General features: G+C 43.8%; 1 protein-coding gene across 10 annotated transcripts in view; it reads right to left on the minus strand.

The window, feature by feature from the left end:
- LOC126563597 (disintegrin and metalloproteinase domain-containing protein unc-71) overlaps positions 1 to 23793 on the minus strand; it is an 86535-nt gene extending 62742 nt beyond the window's left edge. For all 10 annotated transcript variants that reach the window (XM_050220788.1, XM_050220690.1, XM_050220441.1 and 7 more), the window contains exon 1: positions 23601 to 23793. In XM_050220788.1, the coding sequence (XP_050076745.1) occupies positions 23601 to 23772 (172 nt within the window). In that variant the 5' untranslated portion in view covers positions 23773 to 23793. The remainder of the gene's footprint in view (positions 1 to 23600) is intronic.

Here is a 23793-nt window from a genome sequence, read left to right on the forward strand (position 1 = left end):
ACAACCGTTACACAACTTCAGCACGCTTGAAATATCGGTTTAGATCTAAGCATTAAGGTCAATTTTTACACCAGAGTAGATGTAGCTTCAATTGTTGTGAACAGACATTCGGTAAGGCGTCTGGACTCTTCTGGCCAACCTTAAGAATGTTTACAAAAAGAAGCTACTTAGCCTGGCAGTGTGTTTACCCGGTGCTGCCGCAATTTGGAAGCAACAAAGAAGAGTAAAAACGGAACTCGCTACAACAATCACTCACGTTTTGACATGCGTTTGAAGTGGCAACGATTGACATACTTAGTGTTTAAAGATATCCTACAAAAGGGAAGGCGAATTCGCTGATGTTTGTTTTTATAGTGCAACGGCGTGTGTTCGCAGTTGAATTTGTCGTCGAATTTTGAGATGAAAAAAAGGGTTTTGCGAGCAGGTGCGAACTACGCAAACAGGATGAGTGTGTAATGCGAGTTGCATAACGTTAGGCAATCGGTGTGCTTGACGGTTATCGTCCGTTTATGTTAAATGCGACAAAAAATTATATGAGTTTTATTATTCCTCGAGAGTGCTTGTTGATGAGCGTTAAATTCTGGTATTCTGAGAAGATTTAAGAAATCTAATCATGGATCGAAAGATTATCTCCATATTCCTTTAGACAACCTAGTAAAACAAAAACATGATTGCATGCGCCTAAATCGTATGCAATTTGCATCACAACAAAATGCTACTCGGGGACTAGATTCGACCTGTTGATTTCGTGCAGCCAATATGGTACCCCCACAACCTTCGAAACGAAACAATCAACAATCCCCATTTCAATCACCACCAGCCGGTCGATGCGTGAACTGCCAGCGGCAAAGCAGCAAGTCATCGCATCAGTCACTCAGTAGTGAAACTAATACGGTACCGATTAAAACCCTGGAGTAACGCTCACAAACACGCACCCAGCCAACTCTGGCAGTCGGTAGGGAGGAAGAAAAAGAAGCTCCACTGTAAAAGAAATGGTGAGGTGAGGGCATATAGAGCGGGAAAAGGATTTAAATTTAAAAACAAAAAAAAAAAAGTGGCACATCGGTTCGGGAGCAAAGCGTGAAGATAGGGGGGCCGTCCATGGGATCGGGACAAAAACTAACACTGCACCTATCGAAAGCTTTGCCCGCTGGTTGGCGGGATTGAATGGCCCGTATGGCGCTGTGTCTGTGTGTGTGTGTTTGTGTGATATATACCGCTGGTGGTGGGTGACAGGTGTTCCAAGGTTGGAGGCAGTTTGTTTATGACGATTGACAGGACGCTGTCACGGTGCGGTTATGCAAAGCAGCGCAGTGGGAGGGGGAAGGGGAGGGGGAGGGGAACGGTATAGACGATGAAGCGCAAAGGGTAACGGACATATTCCCCACTGCGTTTGCCCAGGGATGTAAGGGATGGCGGGTGGTTTGACAGGCGTAAAGAAATGGGAGAAAAAATGTGGACATTATTTTTGCAAAACAAAGCACACGAAACAAAAAAACCCTCGCAAAAATGCAAGTAAACCAGGAACTAAACACGCAGCAAGCAACCGGTAGTGGCTTTATGGCTTTGTTCTCTTTGTTGTGCTTTTTTTTATACTTCCTCCCATCTTCTCAGCGCCCTCTGTCCACTGTCATTTACACGCTTTGGAGTCAGGGATTGTTCTGATTTTTTGTTTTACCACTTTCGTTTCCTGCTCCTTGTTTTTTTTTTGTTTATCAAGCGTTGCGTTTTCGGGTCTTCGCTTCGGCGGAACAGACTATTTGTAAACTGTGGTCAGCCTGTGCTTTGCCATGGACACACACACACCCACATCTCACCGTGCTGATGGGGGAGCATTAACAATCCCATCGCAGCTATCCATTTTACCGAGAAGTCAACGATGGGTCCGGTTTACTGCTGCACCTTCCGATTTCGGGGACACACCAAATGCAACCTCAAATTTTATGTCCATCCCCGGACCACCGGAACACACCACGACGCTCGCTTCGTGGCGAAGATAAGCACCAATTTGCATGTGGTGCACGGGCGCAGTGCTAGGGCAAAATTATCGTTATTTCATGTATCTATGCAATGGAGTTTAAAGGATTTGCTGCACACGCTGGACGGCTTTCGGGTTTGCGAGCTGCGATTCGCAGTTTTGGTGCTGGCACACATTTTACATCCAGCGTAAATAGAAATTTAATCATACAATTTTCACGACCGCACGCGCACACTCAGCGGGTTGCTCCGGGAGGGGGTTGGCTCACAAATTGTTTTATTACTAGTTTTTGTTGTTTTGTTTTTAAAATTTTAGTTCGCAAACTCTAATTCTCTATCCTTCTGCACAGCGTTTGCTGCCAGTTGTCTCACGCTTGACAGCTATCAGGTTTAAAATGTGTAATTTAGTTTGTGTGCTTTGTAATCGTACATCGCACAGCATTCTGTTACACACCGCATACCAAACTGGCGTAGTGGTAGTAGCAGCCAAAACGTGTCGGCTTAAACAAAATGGAACATCAGCGTTGTAGTTTTTGCAGTCCCATTTGTCGAGAATAAAGCTGGAAACTGTCAGCGAGGATTCCAAAATTGACTAGATTTTTGCATGCAGTTAGTTTTGGAGATCAACGTCGCATATGACAGCGAAAGCCTGGTTCACACTTTACGGTGCAATGTGCTCATTTGGACTTTCATACGAGCATACGAGACCTTGTTTGCAATGACAATAACAAACCATCAATTGCTAGTAGAAGGTGGAAGAACATCTCCGAGAGCACTCTGCTACTACCAGAGGAGCATGGGAGCAGGGGAGTTGGACATGACCCCTTTTTTTCTTGGCGCGAGGCTCAGAAGATGGGAACCTGTTATAGGAAATTAGAAGTCATATACAACTTCGTCAGTAAAATACAAGGTTCGAGTTGACCCTAGTCTCAGGTTCTAAGGGATCTACGAATATCAAAATAATGGAGGCACTACTATTGGCCCTGTCAAAAACATACTGATTGCACCTGTGTAGACATCCAAAACATCGCCTTTTTTTGCTGTCAGTTGCAGCAGATAATCTTCATCATCTCACATACGGCTCTGTAAAATGGACTCCGTTTTGAACTTCTTTGGAAACCTTTGACGCCCACCGGTGGATTTAGCTTCTCGGAGGTCCTAAGCGAAATCGAATATCACCAGAGGAGAGGTTCCTCGTGGATTCGAGACCCCTTACTAGCTCGGAGCTTGAGGACAATAAAATGGACGCGCCAGAATGAGTAGCTGTGCAGCAGCTGACATACTTGTGACACGTTTATGAAACCGATATTCAGCTAGAGTTCCAGTCATGGCATGAGAATGCCATAGGATGAAGCTCAAAACAGATGAAGAGTAGTATGACAGCCAAATAGAGAGCGAAAGAGCCTCGAAAATCCAGCAAAAAACAGGATCTGCAAACGATTGCTATAAATCGTGTCCGGTATTGAGCACTTGAAGTTTTTACAAGCAATTACGAATAGTTTTATACTATTACTATTGTATATTTACTATATATTCTGTTGTTTTTTTTTTTTTTTTGTCGAAGCAAACTGACCGCACCAAACACAGTGCAAACAGTGGCGTACTGGTTGCCTATCTTTAGGCGCCCTGCTACCAAACGCTACAAATCAATGTGCAAATTTAATTATTCTGCTTTACCAGGCTGATGGTCATCATCCGGAATACGACTCAGTGAACCGTTCATTGTCACACCGGATTGACATATGCTTGTGTGTGTGCATAGTAGGTTACATATATATATATTTTTGTGAAAATCAAGTGCTATCCAATCAGTGGCATCCGGCCTGTTCCGCCTGTCTTTTATAATTTGGAGTCTTCATTTAGCTTAGCCGCCTGCCGAATAGTGCCACGATCGAAGGGGAAAAGTAAACGTTTTTGGGTAGATTATTATTTTTGTTGTGTTGCGTTCTATTGCCTCTTTTTTTTTCTTGTTACTTTTCATGGCAGCCTAGCTTGCTCTCTCCCTCTCTCTCTCGCTCATTTAATAACTCGCAAAAAAAGCAAGCGGAACAGACACACGGACGGTGTTGGTTCAACTAAAACATGAGAAAACACTGCTTTCCATCGCCCTTGCTGCCGTTTCTCCTGCCCCCCCCTCCCACTCTTTTCCTGGAGCAGTAGTATTAGTAATAGGCGTCATAGTGTGCCTATTTGGATGACCGGGGGTTGGTGGAAAATCGAAGCAGGCGAGAAAAATCGGCGAGACGACGGAAAGCTGGTTCGCTCTAAACGTTAATTCATATATTGATTTGTTTGCACATTTACTACATAAAAGATCAGTGATTTATTTTCCGTTTACTCATTTCATTATGGAAGCGGAAAAACCCATACCGTCGGGGTGTGGGTGTGTAGGGAGGAGCGGGAGTGGGTGGTTTAAATGTTGAAGGATAGCCATCGCAAAAGCAGCGCACACTTCACTATGCGATGTTGGAGGGAATTTGAATAAGAAGGATAATGTTTGCCATCGACAGAAGAAGATGATGATGATGTACTTTTGGTAGGGGTTTACACCCCCCCCCCCCTCTCCGCCATTTTATTGCTGTTTGGTTAAGCTTACACCCATACACATACATACCCATACACAAACACACAAACAAACAAAAAAACCAACATCCTTTTTGAGCGCCCAATATTGCTGGTTTCGCTTTGCGCGTCCTCAATTTTACATCCAAGACGCTCTTGAAACATTTTTCAAGAAAGTAGCTAAACATCTTATTGGAACCGTATTTTGATCAAATCGAACATTTAGAAGCGATGATGAATGTTTTAACTGTAGAGGCAAAATATAAACAACCTTCCTACCCCACCACCTACCGTGTGTGTGGTCGATTTGCATTTGAAGGAAAGCAAATAGTGCAAATATTTGTTCCCATTTGAGCGTGCGTATAAAATGTGTGTGTGTGTGTGTGTGTGGGTGCAATCGGAGGCGCGATGTTGTACGCTCTTCTTTCAAAGCATTCACACTAAAAGAAGCGATTTACGTTCCCCGTTTTTTCCGGATTTGCAAACAAAATTAAGCATTAAGCGCCTGAATGTTGGCAGTAGCTTGAGGCGCAATATAGCGCTTTAAAACAATTTCGTGTGAAAGTGAAACCAACGTACGTACGTTAATGCACACCTTTAAATCATGCACAGCCTGCTTAATAATACTATGCCGGCCAAAAACGCCCGAATGTATGCATCAAAACAGTCGGGGAATAATTTTATCACACTACTGCGCTACCAACCTCGCTGTGCAGTGTGTGTTGCATACATTCAGGGGGGGAGAGTGGGAAGTGGGCCATGTTATCATTTAATTACTGATTGCTACGATCATTTCCGCTGCCTCCTCACCCACCCCGCTCGCATCAACAGCCCAATGAAACTCATATTACCTTACGGGAATGGTTAATAAATTGTAAAACACTGCAATCCCGTACTGCCCGCACTGTGCAGTGAAGCAGATGTAATATAATGGCGTTCGGGTGGGGGAAAAAAAATTAAAACCCTACACTGTCATTAAATAGAATATCGAATGTTCCGGATTGCAATTATTCTACCCACACGTTCGTGGGCTCGGTACCGCGTCCTGCTCGTCCGGCCGTTTCGTGTCTGCAGCCACCTATGTTATGTCATGCTGCCCTCAAATCGATTTTTGTATTATTTTTTTTTGCAAATCATTTCGCATTAGCCACCAATCAAAATATGCCTTTCGGATGTGTGGTCTTTTTGTTCCTTTAAAAGATAAGCTAGATAAACGATAAGTCTAGCTCGTCTAGCAGGATAAGAAAATTAGATAAAGAAGTACAGCTCACAAGTTCACAAGACACCTTCAAGTTGTGTCAGAAGATTTGATTTAATGTTCGTATGTCATCGTCTGCCATAAAATAGACCTGGCCACAACTGGTAGATGCATCAATGCTATCATTTCATCACTGTTTGGACCAATTAAGCCTCCTCCTATCCATGTGGCTGTCTTAAAAGGACTTAAAGAGCTAGGTCGTTCGGCGTCATTCTCATTACATGACAACTAGAGCTTCAGGTTAGTTTATTGCATGATGGAGATATCGCCATGCTCGTAAAGCTCATCAACGCCTTTTTAATCATCCTTCCATACGAGACTCACCCACCTATAGCCTCTCGACACCGGTGACGGTTGCAGTCCAATCGAAATCAACTCCTAAATAAGTAATGCATCACCACGACCGGTCATCTTGTATACAGGTTGGATTACTGTGGAGTATTCTCCGGAGCTTACTGCGAAGGCTACTTGGGATCTATTCCGCAGTTTATATTGTTCACTCCAGATGTGGTTGGGAATTTAATTTAGATGTACTTCTGGCCTACCCTGGATTTTACGCAGGAACATTGGATTGTTTCGGAGTATTAATATTTACCTGGCGAGTAAGGATTCATCCAAGGGACCACCAGAACGAACGCCGTAGTATCAAAATAATAAGAACAATTCCTTCATTTAAGGACTTTCTTCAAAAGATTTTTTACAACTCACAATCTTTTTCTCTAAGGAGCGAGTAAAAAAGGATACCAGCTAGCTGCATCGTTAGCACAAAAAAACTACATCTCTGCCCTCTATACCACTGTGCCACTACCATATTGGTGTGACCACAGATATATGCAATCGCCCAAAAAAACCCCCCCCAAAACTCATGCATATTTTAAAGCTGCGCACGACCAGCAAGAGAAAAACGCGCCTCCGTGCGCTTTTATTTCAATTTTGCATGTGCGTACGGTGTTTGTTGTTTGTTCCTGGCTGATTTCTACCTTTGCCACCCACTGCCACATTTCCCCCCGTTTGTGGTGTCCTAGAGTAAGTAAGGTAAGCTTCGCTTCCCTGCGCCTGATGATTGTAAAAGGGTTTTGCAATTTTCTGTGTAGCTCGGCATACATTCGGGCGCTTTTCCTCCGTCTTTTGTGTGCGGCGTCGGAGAATGGCGTTACCTTGAATTCTATTTGTCGGAGGGAGGGGCTCACGCTCCCCCCCCCCCCCCGACCCAGGCGAAAACCGCTAAAAGACGGACGGCCCGAACAAAGCCAGATTAATGTGGCGAATGTTTCCGTTCGGCAAAACAACACGCCGCCCGGCCTCGGTAATGGCGGTGCCGTGATGCGCTTCAGCAGTAAAGCAGCCCGTTTTGGCACAGGTTATTAGCGCGAATGCAAACTGAAGGTCTAGCTCATAATGATATCTTTTCTTTGTCGGATGCTTGCCTGTCTGTCTGCGTGATGAATGATTAATGACGATTCCAGCAAGCGCAAACCGATACTAACAATGCCACTTCGGGTTTAGCTACCGGCGGGGAAAGAGCAGCAGTTGCACTTGAAACCCAGCCTCCGATGTAGTAGAAGTATCACAACAATAGATAAATAAAGCCCGGTAATGTCTTCTTCACCGGCATCGGTAGTGCTGTCGATAAATGATTTCTTAAATGTGCCGCAATGAGCCGATTGGCGGATGCTCCAAACACCCACCCAGCCCCTGTGTTACCAAGGGTACGCGATTTTTCAACGCGAGCGCAATAAAAATAGGCGAGCCCGTTTCCATGCGGCGCAAGCGGCCTCGACGCAATGCGAGATCACGGTTTGGATAGGTTTCGAATAGGAAAAGCAATTATAAACACTTGAGCTAATTGACGCATTTCCCGAGCAACCGTGTGATGAGCACACACTCGAAGCGTTCGCTTTCTAGCTCGGCGAATGATTGGAAAAAAAAGCGTTTGAAACGGGGATGGGGAGGGGTGTGAATTGAACCGGGGGATGGGATTGAACTAAATAGCTTCGGTGTTTTGAGTGATTTTCGAAATCGATAGATTTTAGTAATTTGAGCTTAGGCATTCTCGTTCCAAGTAGGCATCATTAGTTCTTTGTAATGCATCCTATTTTGTGTTGCGCAGTTTGCATACATTTAGGAGTCTAGCTAGGCTGTAAATAAATTTCATTGGAATTTTGAATCGGATCCAGGATGCATCAAACCAAACTTTTGTGCGAATTCGGACGTGTTTGGAGCTTGCCGTACAATATTACTTCCAAACTAACCATCACACAAAAGCATACATTCTTTCTTTTTTTTTTTTTGCTCGATCGAAGCTCCCAAAATTAAATTCTAATCGAGCAGTTCGAATAATTGTAAAGGCAACGATGATTGGATTTGTCATTAACAAACATCAGCACTCCCTGTGTGATAACCATCTCCTTGTGTGATAACGCCTTAACAGTATCACTGTTGTCAATCGCTTCAAGGCGAAGATCGTCTGTTTCGCTTACTTTACAAAAGATAGCTTCAAATTTTAGAATTTTCTAGCTACATTCTAACACATCCAGGCTTGAGAAAATAAAACGCCCCTAAATGTATGCAATTTACATCGTTTAACGCTTTTAATTGAATAAATAAAGGAGAAAACAATACCGAAAGTTTCTCGATTGCTCATCAAACCTCAAAGCCTAGCCCAAATGTGTTTGAGCGACGCAACCCTTGTTTTCCGATTTCACCAGAAAGAAGGGTTCCGCCGTTTGTTTTATTTTTGAAATAGATGTACGGGCCTAAGTAGTCGATCGACAGGTGATCGGTGCTAATTGCATCCAGCCATCACGTTGCGTACAAGGTAAGACCGTTAATTACACTGACGTGAGTGTTTACTCAGCCGTACTCGCTTTGTTATTGGAATTCCGAATTGTATATAATTAGCTACTTTTTTGTTGTTGCAACGATGACTTCTCGGAAACGTTTCGCTAGAAATGCTAGATTTCAAGGTTCCGAGAAGCAAAACTTCTCGGATGCAATTTTGTCTCGCGTGGGCGATCCCGTGCTTAAATTGCTCCAAATTAGCGTAAAGTTTCATTACCGCCGACGGATGGGACTGTACAGTAGTGGGCGCTTTGGTGGGCATACCTGAGCATACGCCTGAGAGTTAATTTTGGCTTACCGCTCACCCTTCAAACGGGGCAGGGGTGTTGAAAAGAAAACATCTCACTCGCGCCCCAATGGACAGTTGCAGATGGAAAATTGGTGCGCACGAGAGAATAGTAGTTTCCCTCATCAAAACGACACCTTTGAGCTAGTGAGCTTTGGTAGGCCGAAGTCCTTCCCAGCTCAGCAACTGAACAGCATAAAGTAACGTAAGAAAAAAACGCTCCACCTCCCCTAAAACCCAACTTTAATGTAGCAACACCTGCAGCAGTAGATCCTCATCATCCTTTGTGGCGCTGTCCTTTCTTGAGGGTATTTTGACACGTTCCTTCTAAAGTCTTTGCACTGCAAAACAAAAACACTAAGCAAGGAACCACATACGGCGAGAACATTAAAAAAGCAGCGGGCAGCTAGAAAAGGGGAGGGGGGCCCCTCGAGGCGCTAGAGCTGAAGAAAGGTGAACAAGTTTGTAGCTCTTTGTAGTTTTATTGCAGCGTGATGCTGACGGTGAAGTTGCGGAAGGCTCACCGAACAGTGGGACAGGTGTGACAGGAAGGTGTGAAGTGGGTGGCAAAACATAATGGTTCATTCTTTGTAGGAAAAACCCACCTGCACAATAGCACGCACACGTGCAAAAGCACTTGATTGATTGCAAGGTACCGCCCTCCAAGGGTGCCCCGACTAGCACGTCACTCACCTGTGAAGAGGAGTAGAGCAACATTGGAAGGTTAAGGTTAGGCTTGTAATTGATATTGCGAATCGAGTTAATAAAGCACGGTTGATTAAATATAAACTATTCCCGTTTATAACTGCACCGAGCTGCATCGTTCAAAAATTCCATGAAGTGACCGCCTTTCCTAGGGTCCGACGCCCGTTCTCCGACACCGGTTCGCTGTGCACTGGCGAGGGTTTAATCACCGGTCCTTGGAGCTGGATCACCAACGGTCTGAGCTCAACCCCAGGAGAAGAAGCCCTGGGCAATTTCTTGATCTGTGTGTGCTTTGTTTGTTTGTATGTGTGTATGTATGTGTGTTTAACCTATCCGACTAGAAAACCACAAATAAACGTGATAAATTAAGACGGCAGCAGCCGACTCCAGCTCACCATGAGTGTCTTGCAGGTCGGGTCGGGACGGTAGATGGTAAACCATAAAGAAGGCGAAGCGTTTCAGTAAGAGGTAACTAAGGAAAAGGGCTTGGGCCACCTTCGGGGGGGGGGGGGGAAGGATCCTGACCAATAATGGGTTTCCTTGTCTCTATAGTATGTCTTATTTTTGCACAAAGTTCTATTCCTAATTAAACCGAAGCCGGAACCTGCCACTATACTTCCTGCTCGTCCCTCCCAAGAGATATCCAGTTTGGGCCCATCAACGAGCAAAGAAAATCGGTTTTCCAATTCAAACACAAACACACATATATAACACATAGACGAGATGGATGCAGTGCGCGTACCAATCCCAAAGGAGCGAGAACTCATTGACAGGGAGTTCAATTTGTTCCTCCACACTCTGGTGTGTGCGTGTTTTAAAGCGCCGACCAGCATCGTAATGCAGCAGCGGCAGCTTTAAGGTCAGCATCAACGTCTTGTTCTCGTCAGCAACGCTCAAGGGGCTCGAAAAAGAACAAAGTGGAACCAGCACAATGGTGCAACAAATTCCACAAAACTCTAAAAGCCCCCTTCGCGTGTGTGACAGCAATGTTGGGGCTGCACTGCGCTGCATTCGATTCCACCAAAATCGCCACCGTTTGCGTTCCATTGCAGGCAGGATAGTTCCCGAGAGTTTCTCTCTTTCTCTCTCTCTCTCTCTCTCTCTTTTCATCGGTCGTTTCCTGTGCCACAAATACCTGCAATGGCGTCCAGTGTGTACAAGTCAAGGTGAGGTTGCTGCGTAGTCTCCTGGCGACGATTTGTCACAAATCAGCGCCGTGTTGCGTACAAAGCTCGGGGAACGCGAAAACGCAATGCGGGTTAGGCACACGCACCACTTTCGCTCGATATTGGGGGAGCTCAGGTATGCCGTTAACGCACACCAAGCGGATAGCGTTACTAGCCACACAAAAATATGCGCACCCAATCGTCCACGGATACGTGTAGTGCGACAGGTAGTCGGCGATTACTCCTGTTTGTTGAAGATATGGCACCGGTTACGAAATGGAGTATGTTTCAATGCTCGCAACCTGTAAAGCAAACCTCACTAGCTACGTATCATCAATTAAATCTACGAAATATTGAATTCCCTGGTCAAGAATTGCGAGGACCCATTAGCTACCACACCCAGCGCGGCAGCAAATAGTTTTAGTGTCGCAACCGGTGCGCTGCTCGATGTTGGGATATCATTTGAACCCCTCGATGGCTCACCCGACACACATCCCGGACACGGACAAATTGGAGCAAAGTTAGCTTCTTCCCGTGCACGTTGATCACCGGTTGATTTATTAATCTCGCGAGGTTCAGGCAGAGCCACTCGTACAACGATAGCCACCTATACGGAAGACCATCCGGTACGTTGAGCATTGCCGCATTTTTAAGCCACCTTACAGCACTCGTACCGCGTACTTCGATTACGCGTTGCCTCCTTCACGTGCTTTTTTTTTTTTAGCTTTTGCTCTTCCTCTTTTCCAGCGAGTTTAGTCGGAAATGTAATGCCACTTCGAAACCTGACAGTGCACTTGGAAATGGACGGTAAAAGTCCATTTTATTACAGTCCCGGGTTACGAACCCCCTTTTGCACTAACCGTCTGATAGATAGCTAGAGCTAGTGCTATATTTATGTAGAAACAAAACCGAAGAAGCTTCGCAGTGCATCATCTCAGATAAGCTGCGCGTTCGACAGACACTTTTATGTGCAACCGGAGTGCCACAACCTCTTCCGGGTGCTTTTTTTTTTTGCCGTTCAACAGTTAAAAAATAATACACAAAAAGGGCATAAAAGAGTAAAACCAGGACACTGGAACAGGAAATAAACCATTTGTCTCGGAGGATTCGTACGGGAAAAGGGCGTATATACGTTTGCGACGGTGAGCTTTAACTATTTGCTCACTATCCTTCTTTCATTGTGTGTTATTTTTTCTTTTTATTCGAATGCTGTTTTTGGAAAATGATTGCTTTCGCTGGCTGTTATGAGTTTATTTCAAAAATTCTTTTACTATATTTGAGCATCTTGGTTTTGTTGTAAATTTGCTAGTTTTGGTTGTTGTTTTACATATTTCTGTATTTCTTTATTTATTAACCTATTTGCAAATAGTTGGTGGTTTGTTTTATTTTATTTATTTATTCTCATTTATTTCTTCTTATGAGAAACAGTCGTTTGTATTTATGTTCTTTCATCTGGGTTACAATCTGGCAAAAATTTCTTTCCAAGAGAGGTTTCCTTTCCGCCTTAAATTTTTTGTAAAATAATTAGCCTACTTTTATACCTTTTTTAATGTCCTCTCACAAGTCTTTTTCATGTGAAACGATGCTAGGCGGTCCTGTTTTATTTACAGTACACGGAAGCTACTTGTTTATCTTATTAGAGCACTGCATATTTTCCAAACGGTACTATTTGTTAGTTGTGTGGGAGCTTAAAATGCAGACAAAGCAACAACAAAAAATCGGCATCGGTACAAGAACTTTATTAATTCATCAACTCAACCGTGTGCCCTTCAAAACACATGGCAGCGTCATAACATGTTGATGGTACGGATAAGTTACGGACCATGCATCGCCGAGAATCCGAGAATCAGCAGCATTGCATGAAGATGAAATAGACCGCACGGTTGTGCATGTGTGGCACCGTGGCCGAGGTTTGTGCCCCCGCCCCAGAACCCGTGGTGTGTACATCCTCTTGCCGTACACGGCCGTGCTCACATCCATTTGAAGTAATGCTGAAGTGCTTATTAAACAGCGCACAAGGAAGCGTTTTTCTTGTTTTTTGTTTTTTTGCTTTAATTCTCGCTACTCGCACTGATTACGGTTTGATTTGGTTTTGATTGCATCGATGTGGGGGGAGCGGGTAGTAAAAAATGAATAGTTTATGCGAAAACTAATTAACACGTAATTATCTCAATGCCTCGATTCGATCGCTTCGCCTGGTACGCCGCCTGCACCGCCTCCTGTGCGTGGCCCATCCAGTGCGTCAAAAAGAGGATGGGAAAGGTTGTTTGACTGCAAACTTTGCTATGCTTATCTCCCGAGCAATACCGGGCGATGGTAGATGCTGTCTTTCGCTTTCATACCGTTGATTTCATTTCGAAACGAATCGGTTCTTGGTACGGGTAAGCAGGTATTTCAATATTGGGTTTGCTTCGCTTGCAGCGTTTCAATGGTCAAAGGTAAGGAATGGAATACTATGCGTGGCAGTGTTTCTTTTTCTTTTTTAAATTAAAATAATAACACAACGAAGCTTATTGGCATGATGTGTAAGCGTCGTGTAAAATGCAACTAATAAATGTTAATAAAACGATAAAAATTGATTTAGTGCTGAGTTGTTGCATAGTTTTAGGCGCAGTTTAATTCAATTTAATCTGCAGCTCGTATTACTCGGCATGGCAACAGATATTGCGCTGTATTGTACTAATTACAAATAAATAATAAAGTGGATTATTCAATGTCATTCCAGTTTCCCTGATCACTTCCCCCTTTTACCCCTGAATAATCGTTCAAACAATTATGTTAACTGTTCTCCAATGCAATAGATGTCACTAAAAAGAAAAACAAAAAAAACAAACCAGCTGTTTTGAACGTGTTTTTGTTACATTTGTAATGCATACTGCGTAATTTATGGCAGTATACTGTGAAGTTAATCAATTACTTGATTTAGTATACCTTTAAAGCACGCATGTTGCGGTGTCTATGATGATTTTAGTTAGAAAAGTGAAGCGTTTAGCCACCTTCCGTCAAACTCGAATTCGAGCGATCGTTCTGTATTAATACTAAATACAGTTTCATGTATCCAGTAGCGCTCAACAACAGGCACATATTTTTTGATAATATACTTCATTACTAAACACACCACAAGGGTGGATTTTTTGTATGTATGTGTTTGGGTAGAATAAATGACTTGCAATTTTAATGAGTGGCTACGGCAAATGTGACAAAAACTTTACATAGTCTCATATTTTATTGCAATTTTTTATATCGATAGCATGTGGATAATTTCATCGCTAACACAAGCAAACGCTGGACAAAAAACAGAGCATTTTACCCGCGTTTTTTTTTTTTACAATATGCTCGGATTAGTTCGTTTTTTTAGCCCATAAAAGAATCATGCTCTTTATGGTTGTACAAATGGTTAAACAAATATTGCAAAAAGCATTTGATAAAAAAAATGGTTCACATAATCATAAACTTCATTCCCAGCTTACATGTAAGCACTGGGCGCATCCATCCATAATTTAGTCTTATTGCCTTCACAGTTAGAGTGAATCATTGGGCGTCTCCATCCAAAATAATTTTTAATTTTAAGGTAAAAATTTGATTCACAAGCAGACGATCTAATAACGACTAATAGAATTTATTTTTTTTTTGTCTAAAGTCAAACTATTAAATATTTTGCCTCATGAAAATCGTTTAGTCTTGCCCATAAAAGAATCATGCTCATAATGGTTGTACAAAAGGTTAAAAACATATTGGATTTTTTCTTATTTCGTAATGACGGGTAGACCGTATTCCTTATTGGAAAATTACTTCATACACTGCTTAAATGTTAACAATGGGTGCTTCCATCCGTGATTTAGTCATTTTGTCTTTACCGTTCGAATGGAGCACTAGGCGTCTCCATCCAAAGTAATTTTTGATTTTTAGTTGTAAATTTGATTCTCAAGGAGACCGACAAATAAACAAATAAGTAAAAGTCTGTTTAATCAAATAATTATGATCTGCTTTATTCTTCTGTGATCTCCGAAAAATGTGTCAAATTTATGATACATTTAGCAACCCTTCTGACAAAAAAATTGGTACATCAAATGTCAATTGCTTTGACGTGACGTGTTTCGCTGTTTCGGTGTCGGTGTAACTGCCTATGACTGCTTGACTATTTGGCAGATGCTGGCTATTTGGCGGTAGCGGTAAAAACAGGGAGAAAACTCTCCGTTGATCTGGTGTATAAACTTATTACATTATATGCAGTGTTTAAAAAAATAAAATAAAAAATAAATCAATTAAAATATGATAATTTAAAATAGGCAATTATTTTACTCCGATAGCCGGAAATTTTTGTGAGTCCTTGAAATGAAAATATTTTCCCGAATGTTGGTATTTCTTGTTATTTCGTTAGTGTGCCTAGTCTAGTTTGCTGCTGTTTTGGCAAAACAATTAATGCGTTATTTCAAGGTAACCCAATTCGAGCAATACGCAGAAAAAAACTCCGGAGGGGGAAAAATAAAAGCAAAAAACAAGAGACCCCCTAACACTCGTGTTATTTTTATGTGTTTCCAATCAGAGCACAGAAATGGGTTTCACTTTTTCTCTGTGTTTTTTTTTTCTTCTTTGCACTATATGTTTCACCCACATTTCCTTTTTTTGTTGCTTTTGTTTTCTCCTCGGGTAGGTTCAGTGGTAAAAAATCTTACTTTCCCTACCGAAGCCATCAGCGTTGTAAAGAACGTTTGCGAATCTATTTGGGTACCTGATGCTCTCGTACACACACACACACAGCACCAGCCCAGATACGCACGCACACCACCGCCCAAACGGACACAACACACTTACAAACACACGCAGACGACGACGAACAGGGGGACGATCGCCGCTAGTGCGCAACAGCGAGTTGACAAATTAATAGAAAATTGCTCATAAATAAAAACTGCTCGAGTGAAGTTCCGTTCCCGTTCGGTTTTTCGCTTCTTTTACTTCACCCACCTCACTCGCTTAAATGAAATAAGGGATGCGAGTGGGGGAGCGGGAGGAGGGTGTTGCAGAATTGGTTGCCATGTTTCGTCACGAGTCCACGGTCCAAAAGGGCATGATGGGCCTGAACGTCGCCTCAGCACCGTTGCAAATGGGGGTGAAACAACATCCATCACCCATCGGAAGCCGGGTTGAGGAAGGAGAGAGGGCTGAGGTTACCAACCAACCCACAAAAAAAAAAAAAACACAAACACACACACAATCACACACCTAAAGAGGCAAACGAAGATGAAGGGAGACTGGTCTCCAACTTGCGAAGGTTGATCGTATTTGGAATCGTTTAACAAGGCAAACGACGTTGACGATGTTTTGATGGAGTACTACCGCCCGGGTTTTTTGAGATCACCATATGGGCACCCCCCCTACCCTTCCCCCCCCCCCCCCACAAGTAAGAGAGCTCTTAACCAAAAACCCAATTTTCTAGCGAGCTGCACACACGTTGGAAGATTGGAAAACGCAAAATTGGAAAATTTAACTCCAACGCTCTATGACGGGTTGGATAAAGGCGGGTGGGTGGCTCGGTGGTGTGAAAAAGGCAAAATTTTGGCTACGGTACTGCGATGAAGGGGAAGCAGCGTGAGCGGAGTGGAGCGAAAGCATCCACATTAGGCTTTGGTTGGTTGAATGCTCATCAAGAATTATTATTTCTTTAAATATACACACATCTTTGCATACGCACGTGAAGGCGGAAGGGCGTGGCGGATGATACTTGGTAACGGTAAGAAAGAAAGGCAAAGTGAGGGAAAGTATACCGTGAATCGATTTAGTCTTAAGCGGAAGGCGCAAAGGGGTGCGAAATTTTAACACCCCACAGTTTGGGGGTGTAAAATTATTCAAGAATATGTGAGGCCTTGGTTTTATTATCTTCATTTCGTTTCGAAAGAAAGCGAAGAGGCATGGTTAGGAAAAATGTAACAAAAAAAGAAATAAACTCAACAAAACAGTATGAGGAGGCATTGAAAATTTATGAAATAAAGTTAATTACTTTAAAAAATTTCATAGCAGCAATGAAAACTATTTTGTAAAGAAATATTTGCTACAACATACCGAGTTTATAAAAATCACTAAAATAAATGTAAAGCACTACAAAAAATTAATAAAACCAAGCAAAATTACAGTAAAAATAAAATACTCAAAAAAAAAGAACATTTTAAATGAAAATCATAACAAACAAGAGCAACTATTTGCAAAATGTCAATTAAATTAAAATAAAACTGTCAATGAAGCAAAAGCAGCATACGAATAAAAAAGCAAAAGGAGTAAAACCCAACAAAAGTTGGATCCTCTCTAAATGAAAAGGAAAAGTTTCAGATAGGTAAGGTTTCAAAATTATAATAATATAAGCACAAAAGCAAAAGACACAAAACCACACCAAAAAAATGCAAAAAGGAGCTAAAAGAATTGGAAGAAAAGACTGTAATAAATAAAAACCAAAAAAAAAATTATGCACAAGTAAAGTAGCGAAAAATGCTGCAACTTTATTAATATTTGCATAATATCAACCGAACGCAATGCACAAACCGATACCGGTGTTTAATGTGCTTCGCGGTGTTTTCTTTTCTCTGTCCAGTGTATGTGTGTTTTTTTTATCACATTGCTCCTCGCTTTACTGCTTGCCTCTTTCCCTTCATCGCGTCTTCTCTCAACCAGCAAAAACCGTGCCGAGTGCATAGACACGGAGCCCGAAAAATTAACATTTTCTGCATTTTTCAAGCCAAAACAACAAAAGTTCGAAAACAGCTTCCAGAAACAACGCAGCCGAAAAACTTTCGTCTTATTTGTGGCTTTCCATCACATTTAATACTTTCCACCGCCCCACAAAACCTTCCCTTTCCAGTGTGTTTTGTTGTCCATGGCAACCGAAGTAGGGTTAATGAGGGTAGGCGGAAGGGGTGGAGCGGGGGGGGTTGGATCACATGTAAATGGTTTTGTGATATTTTCTCCATCCCGGACTACTTTCTCTATACCCTTCGAACCCGTACCTTTGCTGCGTTTCCACCCATCTTTTCTCAAACTCTCACACCGCCGTTCCTCCCGTTCTGGTACAAACTCAGCATCGGGTAGGTTGTAGTGAATTTTTCGAACGTTTCTACTGTGCTGCAGGTTTTTACCATGTAACCTTCAATACTTTACGGGTGGGGTTTTTGTTTTTTTTTTGTTTATGGGAATAGGGGGTGGGGGCGGTGAGGCGGGATTGAGAAAACTGTAGTGTAGTGAAATATCCTTTAGATAATTTTTCTTCCTCTTTTGTTGTTGTTGTTTGAATCCTTTTTTTGTTTGCAGGTGTTCGTTAGCAAACAAAAAATTTATAGTGTGTGTGTGTGTGTGTGCATGTAGTGGAGATCGGATTTGACTACGAGCGACCAGGCGCACCCACCCATTAAATAACGTTGCCTTATTTGGCTTTTCTTTTCCCACGCGTCTTGCGGCACACACACACACACATCCAGTAAAACGAAGAAGAAAATCGAAGAAGAAGAAGAAGAAGAAGAAGATGAAAAAAAGAAACGAAAACATTGTACACCCAGACGATATTATACATAGCACTAGAGCGTGCACACCGAGTACATGTTTTATGATGAATTTTCGGCACACAAATTATTATAAGCCTTAGAGTAATGGATACTTCCAGGGAGGAGGGGGAGTGGAGCGTGAGGAGAGTTGCCAGGCAGCACAAGCAAAAAAGGTGGGAGGGAGGAAGGGAGGGAGGGGGGAAGGTGGATTGGAGAGATGAAGAGGTATTTAAACCCAAGAAATATGCGATGTGTGCACGTGCCCGTTTTCGTGTATGTGTTGGAAGATGGAGATGAAATTCGCTCTCTGTTTGTGTGTGAGTGTGTGCGAGAGAGAGAGAGAGAGAGAGAGAAAGAGAGAGAAAGAGAGAGAGAGAGAGAGAGTGAGAGGGGAGGGAAAGGATTACCGGGAGAGAACGATTGTGACGAGGTTTCGCACAAAAAAAAAACGTGATCCGAAAAGCTTTTCCGCATCCTTTTAGACGTAAGGCTCCTGAGGCTGCTCTACAACAAAACACGTGCCCTTAAATCATAAGGGCAACAGCTGGAATTATGCTGCGAGTGCGAGAGTTGCACGGCGCGCAAGGGACTCGGAGCGAAACTGGAGAGGAGAAGCAACAAAAAAAAAAGGCACCTAAAACAAAGAAGCTCGAAACAACAGTTACTAGCAATATGTAATAAAAATTGCACAAATTACTTATTGCCCGACTACGCACACCCGACGGGTAAAGAAGAACAAAATGGCACCGTAAGGAAAGGTCGCGGTAGCATGGTGGCGGGTTCGATGGCAGTGGACGGCGACACGTTCAAGCGAGAGAGCGAGAGCGTGTGAGCGGGAAGGTTATTTCCGGGGCCAGTCGGTCAAAAGCGTGGCCCGAGCTGACTGGCTGGCTCGCTGGCTGACTGTTTTTCATCTCACTGACCTACTAACACGGCTAGCCCTTGTACGTGGCGACATCTATCTCTATGTGTGCGTGGGTTGGGGATGTCACTTCGCTTCGCGCAACATGAAAAAATGGCCTGTTGGATAGGCCTTCTCTCTCTCTCTCTCTCTCTCTCTCTCTCTCTCTCACACACACACACCATGCTCTTCTGATGGTAAGCAGGATCCAACAATGGTAGATACTTTCAGCGAAACCGAAGGAGCGACAGTGCTTTGAAAAGTCATGCAGAACCTCCGAAGCTGCTAGCGCGGCAATAGTAAGACGGCGTAGCCGTTTTAGACAGCGGGCGAAAGTGTGGCCGAAAGACAGGACTCAGATGTGTCCTAGCGATTGTAGCAAAGTTCGCCTTTTTTTCTACCCAAAAGAAAAACCTTTCCCACTTTTCCAACAGCGCAAGCGCCTTTATCCTCCTTGGCTGTGTGTGTTTGTGTCTAGTGGGTTACTAACAAAAATTTGCTTCATGCCGATGTAAATGAGGCCGAAGAGTTCAGGATCCATTATCCTCCCCTAGAATCCCACCCATCAACCCCACGTGTTTGTGCACCGAGGAGCCCGCTCTCACCGTCGTTCGATCGGGCCAAAATCGCCAAAACAGCTACACCAAAAAAGGCAGCACGCAGCAAGTTTTCACCAATCAATCTCTCACCAAGCAGTGCCGTTTAGCCTCAAAACCGCACAGCCGTTGCCTGCGGTTTAAGTATTGGGGAAAATCTTGTGCACCGAGAGGTTGAGAGATGAGCAAAGAGTGCGCAAGCAATAGAAAGAGAGCGTGAGAAAGAGAGATAGTGAGGAACAGCATCGTGGAGAGCAAGAGAAAGTTTGTTTAACATCAGGGGTCGACAAATTCGCGGGATTCTTTGATAGGACTTCTAGTTCCTTCAGAGTCTATTGAATGTACAGGGCTCATGACCATCCACCGATCTTCACACGGCAGAACCGGGATTTTAAATCCCATCCGGCCGGATGGCCGGCGTGATCTAGAAGCTCGTTAAGCCAACAACAAGAAGACTCATGACAGTCACTGTTTACATCGACATCCTGAGGTCCATTCTGACATGTGAGGTGTCCTTGGTGACTTGTTTCATGACTTCTTTATTAAGCCATTTTTTGCCATTTTCCGCCGACTAGTGTTTCCCTATTGGCAGTGGTGGGCTAACCTATGAGCGAAGTCACCGGTCAGGAGGTCTTCATCAGTCACAAAACCCCATTAGTCTTTGGGGGGAAGATATTTGGTTTCATCGTCCTTAGTCTAGCGGGCGGTTCTCTAGTCGGCGAAGCTTCCCTGCCCGGCGAGGTTTCCCCTCGAGCGGCCACCAATAGGTTAATCCGCCACCGGGTGTTTTGCAACTTTTACACATATCATTAATAATTCTTCCAAAAATTCATGCGCCCTATCCTACGTCACGATCGGCCAGCATCCTTTTTTTCCCACACAATCATCCTGACCACCGTCCTGAATCAACCGCACAGCTTGCACGCCGGTTTGCTTCACCTCAGCCTTCTTACTTAAAAATCATCGTTCCTCCCTCCTTAGACACTATCAAGTCTAAGACTCTGATAGCACTGGCTCTTATATCGTAACACTTTGCCTTAAGCACAGCACCATCGCTAGATGTTGCACGTTCCCTGACTTTTAGCAAGGTGGATGATGAGTGATGAGTGCCAGCTCCCGGGGTATGTTGGTGTGTGCGTGTGTGTGTGTGCTGGAGGTTGTCGATTTTCTCATCGCCACCGCTTGTCAGACGGACGATTTTCGTTCACACCTGCTTTCTGTGCTGGTCGTAGGCAGAGACGCACGATCCGGACGTTGGTGCGGATGAAACGGACCCTAATGGATGTGCGTATTAGATGGAGAACGCGTTCAACGTCTGAGACATCGACACCCGAAAAGACACGCTTCGTCGATTTGCCGTTTTCTTGCTGTTTGTTTAAATTTAAAGCACCGCTACGTGCGTTACGGACACCGCTCTTTCGTTTCGTGTGTTTTGCTGCTGCGCCTGTCCCGCGTTCCAACGCGCTAGCCAGCCCCGGTGTGTTTGCTCGGTGTGTACACCGGTATGACATCGTACCAACGCGTTGGAGTGGAGGCCTATGCTGTACACACGCTGTACTTCCAATCTGACCCCTGATCTATCCCGCTTGTTGTTATTTATGTGAACATAAAAATAAAACGGACCAGAAACATAACGTACACTAATGGAGTCCACCCGACGGTGGCGGTGAAATTGGAGAGATTGAAACCAAAAAGGGAAGCGAAGAAGGGTAAACAAGGGTGGTGGGAAAGGTGGATAGAGTGAAAGAGAGAGAGAGAGAGCGAGCGCGCGGTGAGATCACATCAACATTTGGCCGGAAATGCATAAGCAGATGGTATTTTGGGGGTTGGGAAAGGAAAAGATTCGCGGATATTACACATTTTTCATCGCCACCTTCGATTGACTGACGCAACTGGACGAAAGAGACACAATGTGCGCCGCGTGTTTGTGCGTTTGTTTTTGGGTAATCGGTTACTGCTTGGACGAATGGCGATGCTACAAGCCTTGCTTTTTAATTGCCAGAGACCGTGGTCATGGCCGTGACGCTGCTGTACCGTGCAGTGAAATTGCTTTGCCTTTCTGCTTCATCACAATCGAGCGAGAACGTTTCACTATCGGACAAACAGATGCTTCCCTAGCAGAAGCCCTTCATACCGTTTCAAGGTTCATTTGTTGTGGTTAGTTTACATCATCGCCAGTACATTACCATTTAAAAACCGAGACATCATGAGCCGCACGCTAGTGAATCCTTACAGTGAGTCGGTTCCACAGAGTGGGTTGGCTCATGGTTTGCAGATTAGATTTCATCGCAACCGAACAGAAATAAACGAAGCCTACCCAGCGCCTGCGGTGGGCATGTTGATTATATGTTTGATGCGTTTGAAAGTTTTCCACAGTGCATGCCGGGGATTATGATGGTGAAAATGATGAGTACTTCCCAATATATGCGCCATCCTACCATCAGGTCCCTCCCTAGGTTTGGATCGCAGTAAAGTAGAATTAAATAATTTTATTTCATTAGAATTCGCCGGGATCTGTAAAATGGCGGCCGATCCATTGAGTGAGAGATTAACCGAAGTAATCAAACTACATAATGCAGTGTAGTGCAGGGTATTTGGTGAAGTTACACGCAATCTCCCTCAACAGCAACACAACGGAAAGCTCCCTAGAGATTTGTTCCACGTATGAGAACGAATTTAGCCCCGTAATCAAACTTCAAAGCTCGTTGGGAGTGACTACGACCCAGCCGCCCGAAACACTACAACCGCGGTGTTTCGGTCGTGTGTGTCTGTGTGTGTGTGTATGTGGTCCGTGAAAACAAAAGCGTACCTCAAACTTTCAACCTGACCTAGTGGGACTGAACGTCCCAGGCTCGTCACTCTCGGTATGTTGCATAGTGTGAAGCAGTTTTAATTATGATAGGGCAAGGTACTAAAAGGACCAAACAGCACTTTATTGCATAATAATGACGACTTGGTAAAGAATTTATCCGAGCAAAGTACTTATCCTAACTTCATTAGAGAGTTGTGAAGCTTAGAATTGAAGAACAAAAAGGGACTTTCGTGTCCAAAATCAAGCCCGGCGTCCGGTAGTAAATGCGACAACCGAGGTTTAAATCCCATCCAGGGACAGTGGTTATCCGCAGTCTTAGTAAGCCATTCGATGGCCGGCGTGACCTAAGAAGGTCGAGACAAGAAGAAGAGAAATCCAAAATGGAGGTGATCCGGTGGCTTAGGCGGAGGCCTAAGCCCTAAAAGACTTCAACTTGAAGGTAGTTCGTCTAGTAGTCATTATCCTGACACCGCTGTGCTCCGCGAACTAGTAAGATTGACTTCAACTTTATTTATTTAGCAAGAATATGGATGACCTTAACGACTTCCAATTGAAAGTCGTCTACCTGATCATTCTATTGATAAGAAGACATATAAGAGGAATGTCCTAATGACCGGAAAGGAGGACCTAATGAAAGAGGAGAAGACCTAATGAGGATACCTTGACAGACTTCAACTAGAATGTCCTCTAGAAAACATTTTCTTCACCTGTGCTCCGCAAAGTAGTAAGATTGACTTCAACTTTATGTGTATGGAAAGAACATGGATGACCCAAACGACTTTAACTTGAAAGTAGTTTGCCCAGCATGCATTAGTTTGACGTGTACTTCACAGGATAGCTGAGACTGGTCCACAAACAAGATCTGCACATCTGTTTGCATCAACTTTAGCTCTAGGTCTTTAGCATAAGTTAGTTAAATCCCCCAAACAAGGCTGTTATGAATATTGAGACAAAGCGCAAGGTGTCTTACCTCGCTTGTGAATTCCCCGATCGTCAGCTGCCGTTGACTGTAGCCTTCCAGGGTTGCCGAGCAGGATGAGCGTGAGCAGCAACCACGACGTCCGGTCCGGAAGTCTGCGTTCCGTTAGCTTGCACCGACCAAGCGGCAGGTACCGGTGAAACCACGAAACTTGTGGCGACATGTTTCGAAACAGTTCCGGCAC

Source organism: Anopheles maculipalpis, chromosome X (genome assembly GCF_943734695.1).
Source record: "Anopheles maculipalpis chromosome X, idAnoMacuDA_375_x, whole genome shotgun sequence".
NCBI classification, from domain to species: Eukaryota; Metazoa; Arthropoda; class Insecta; order Diptera; family Culicidae; genus Anopheles; species Anopheles maculipalpis.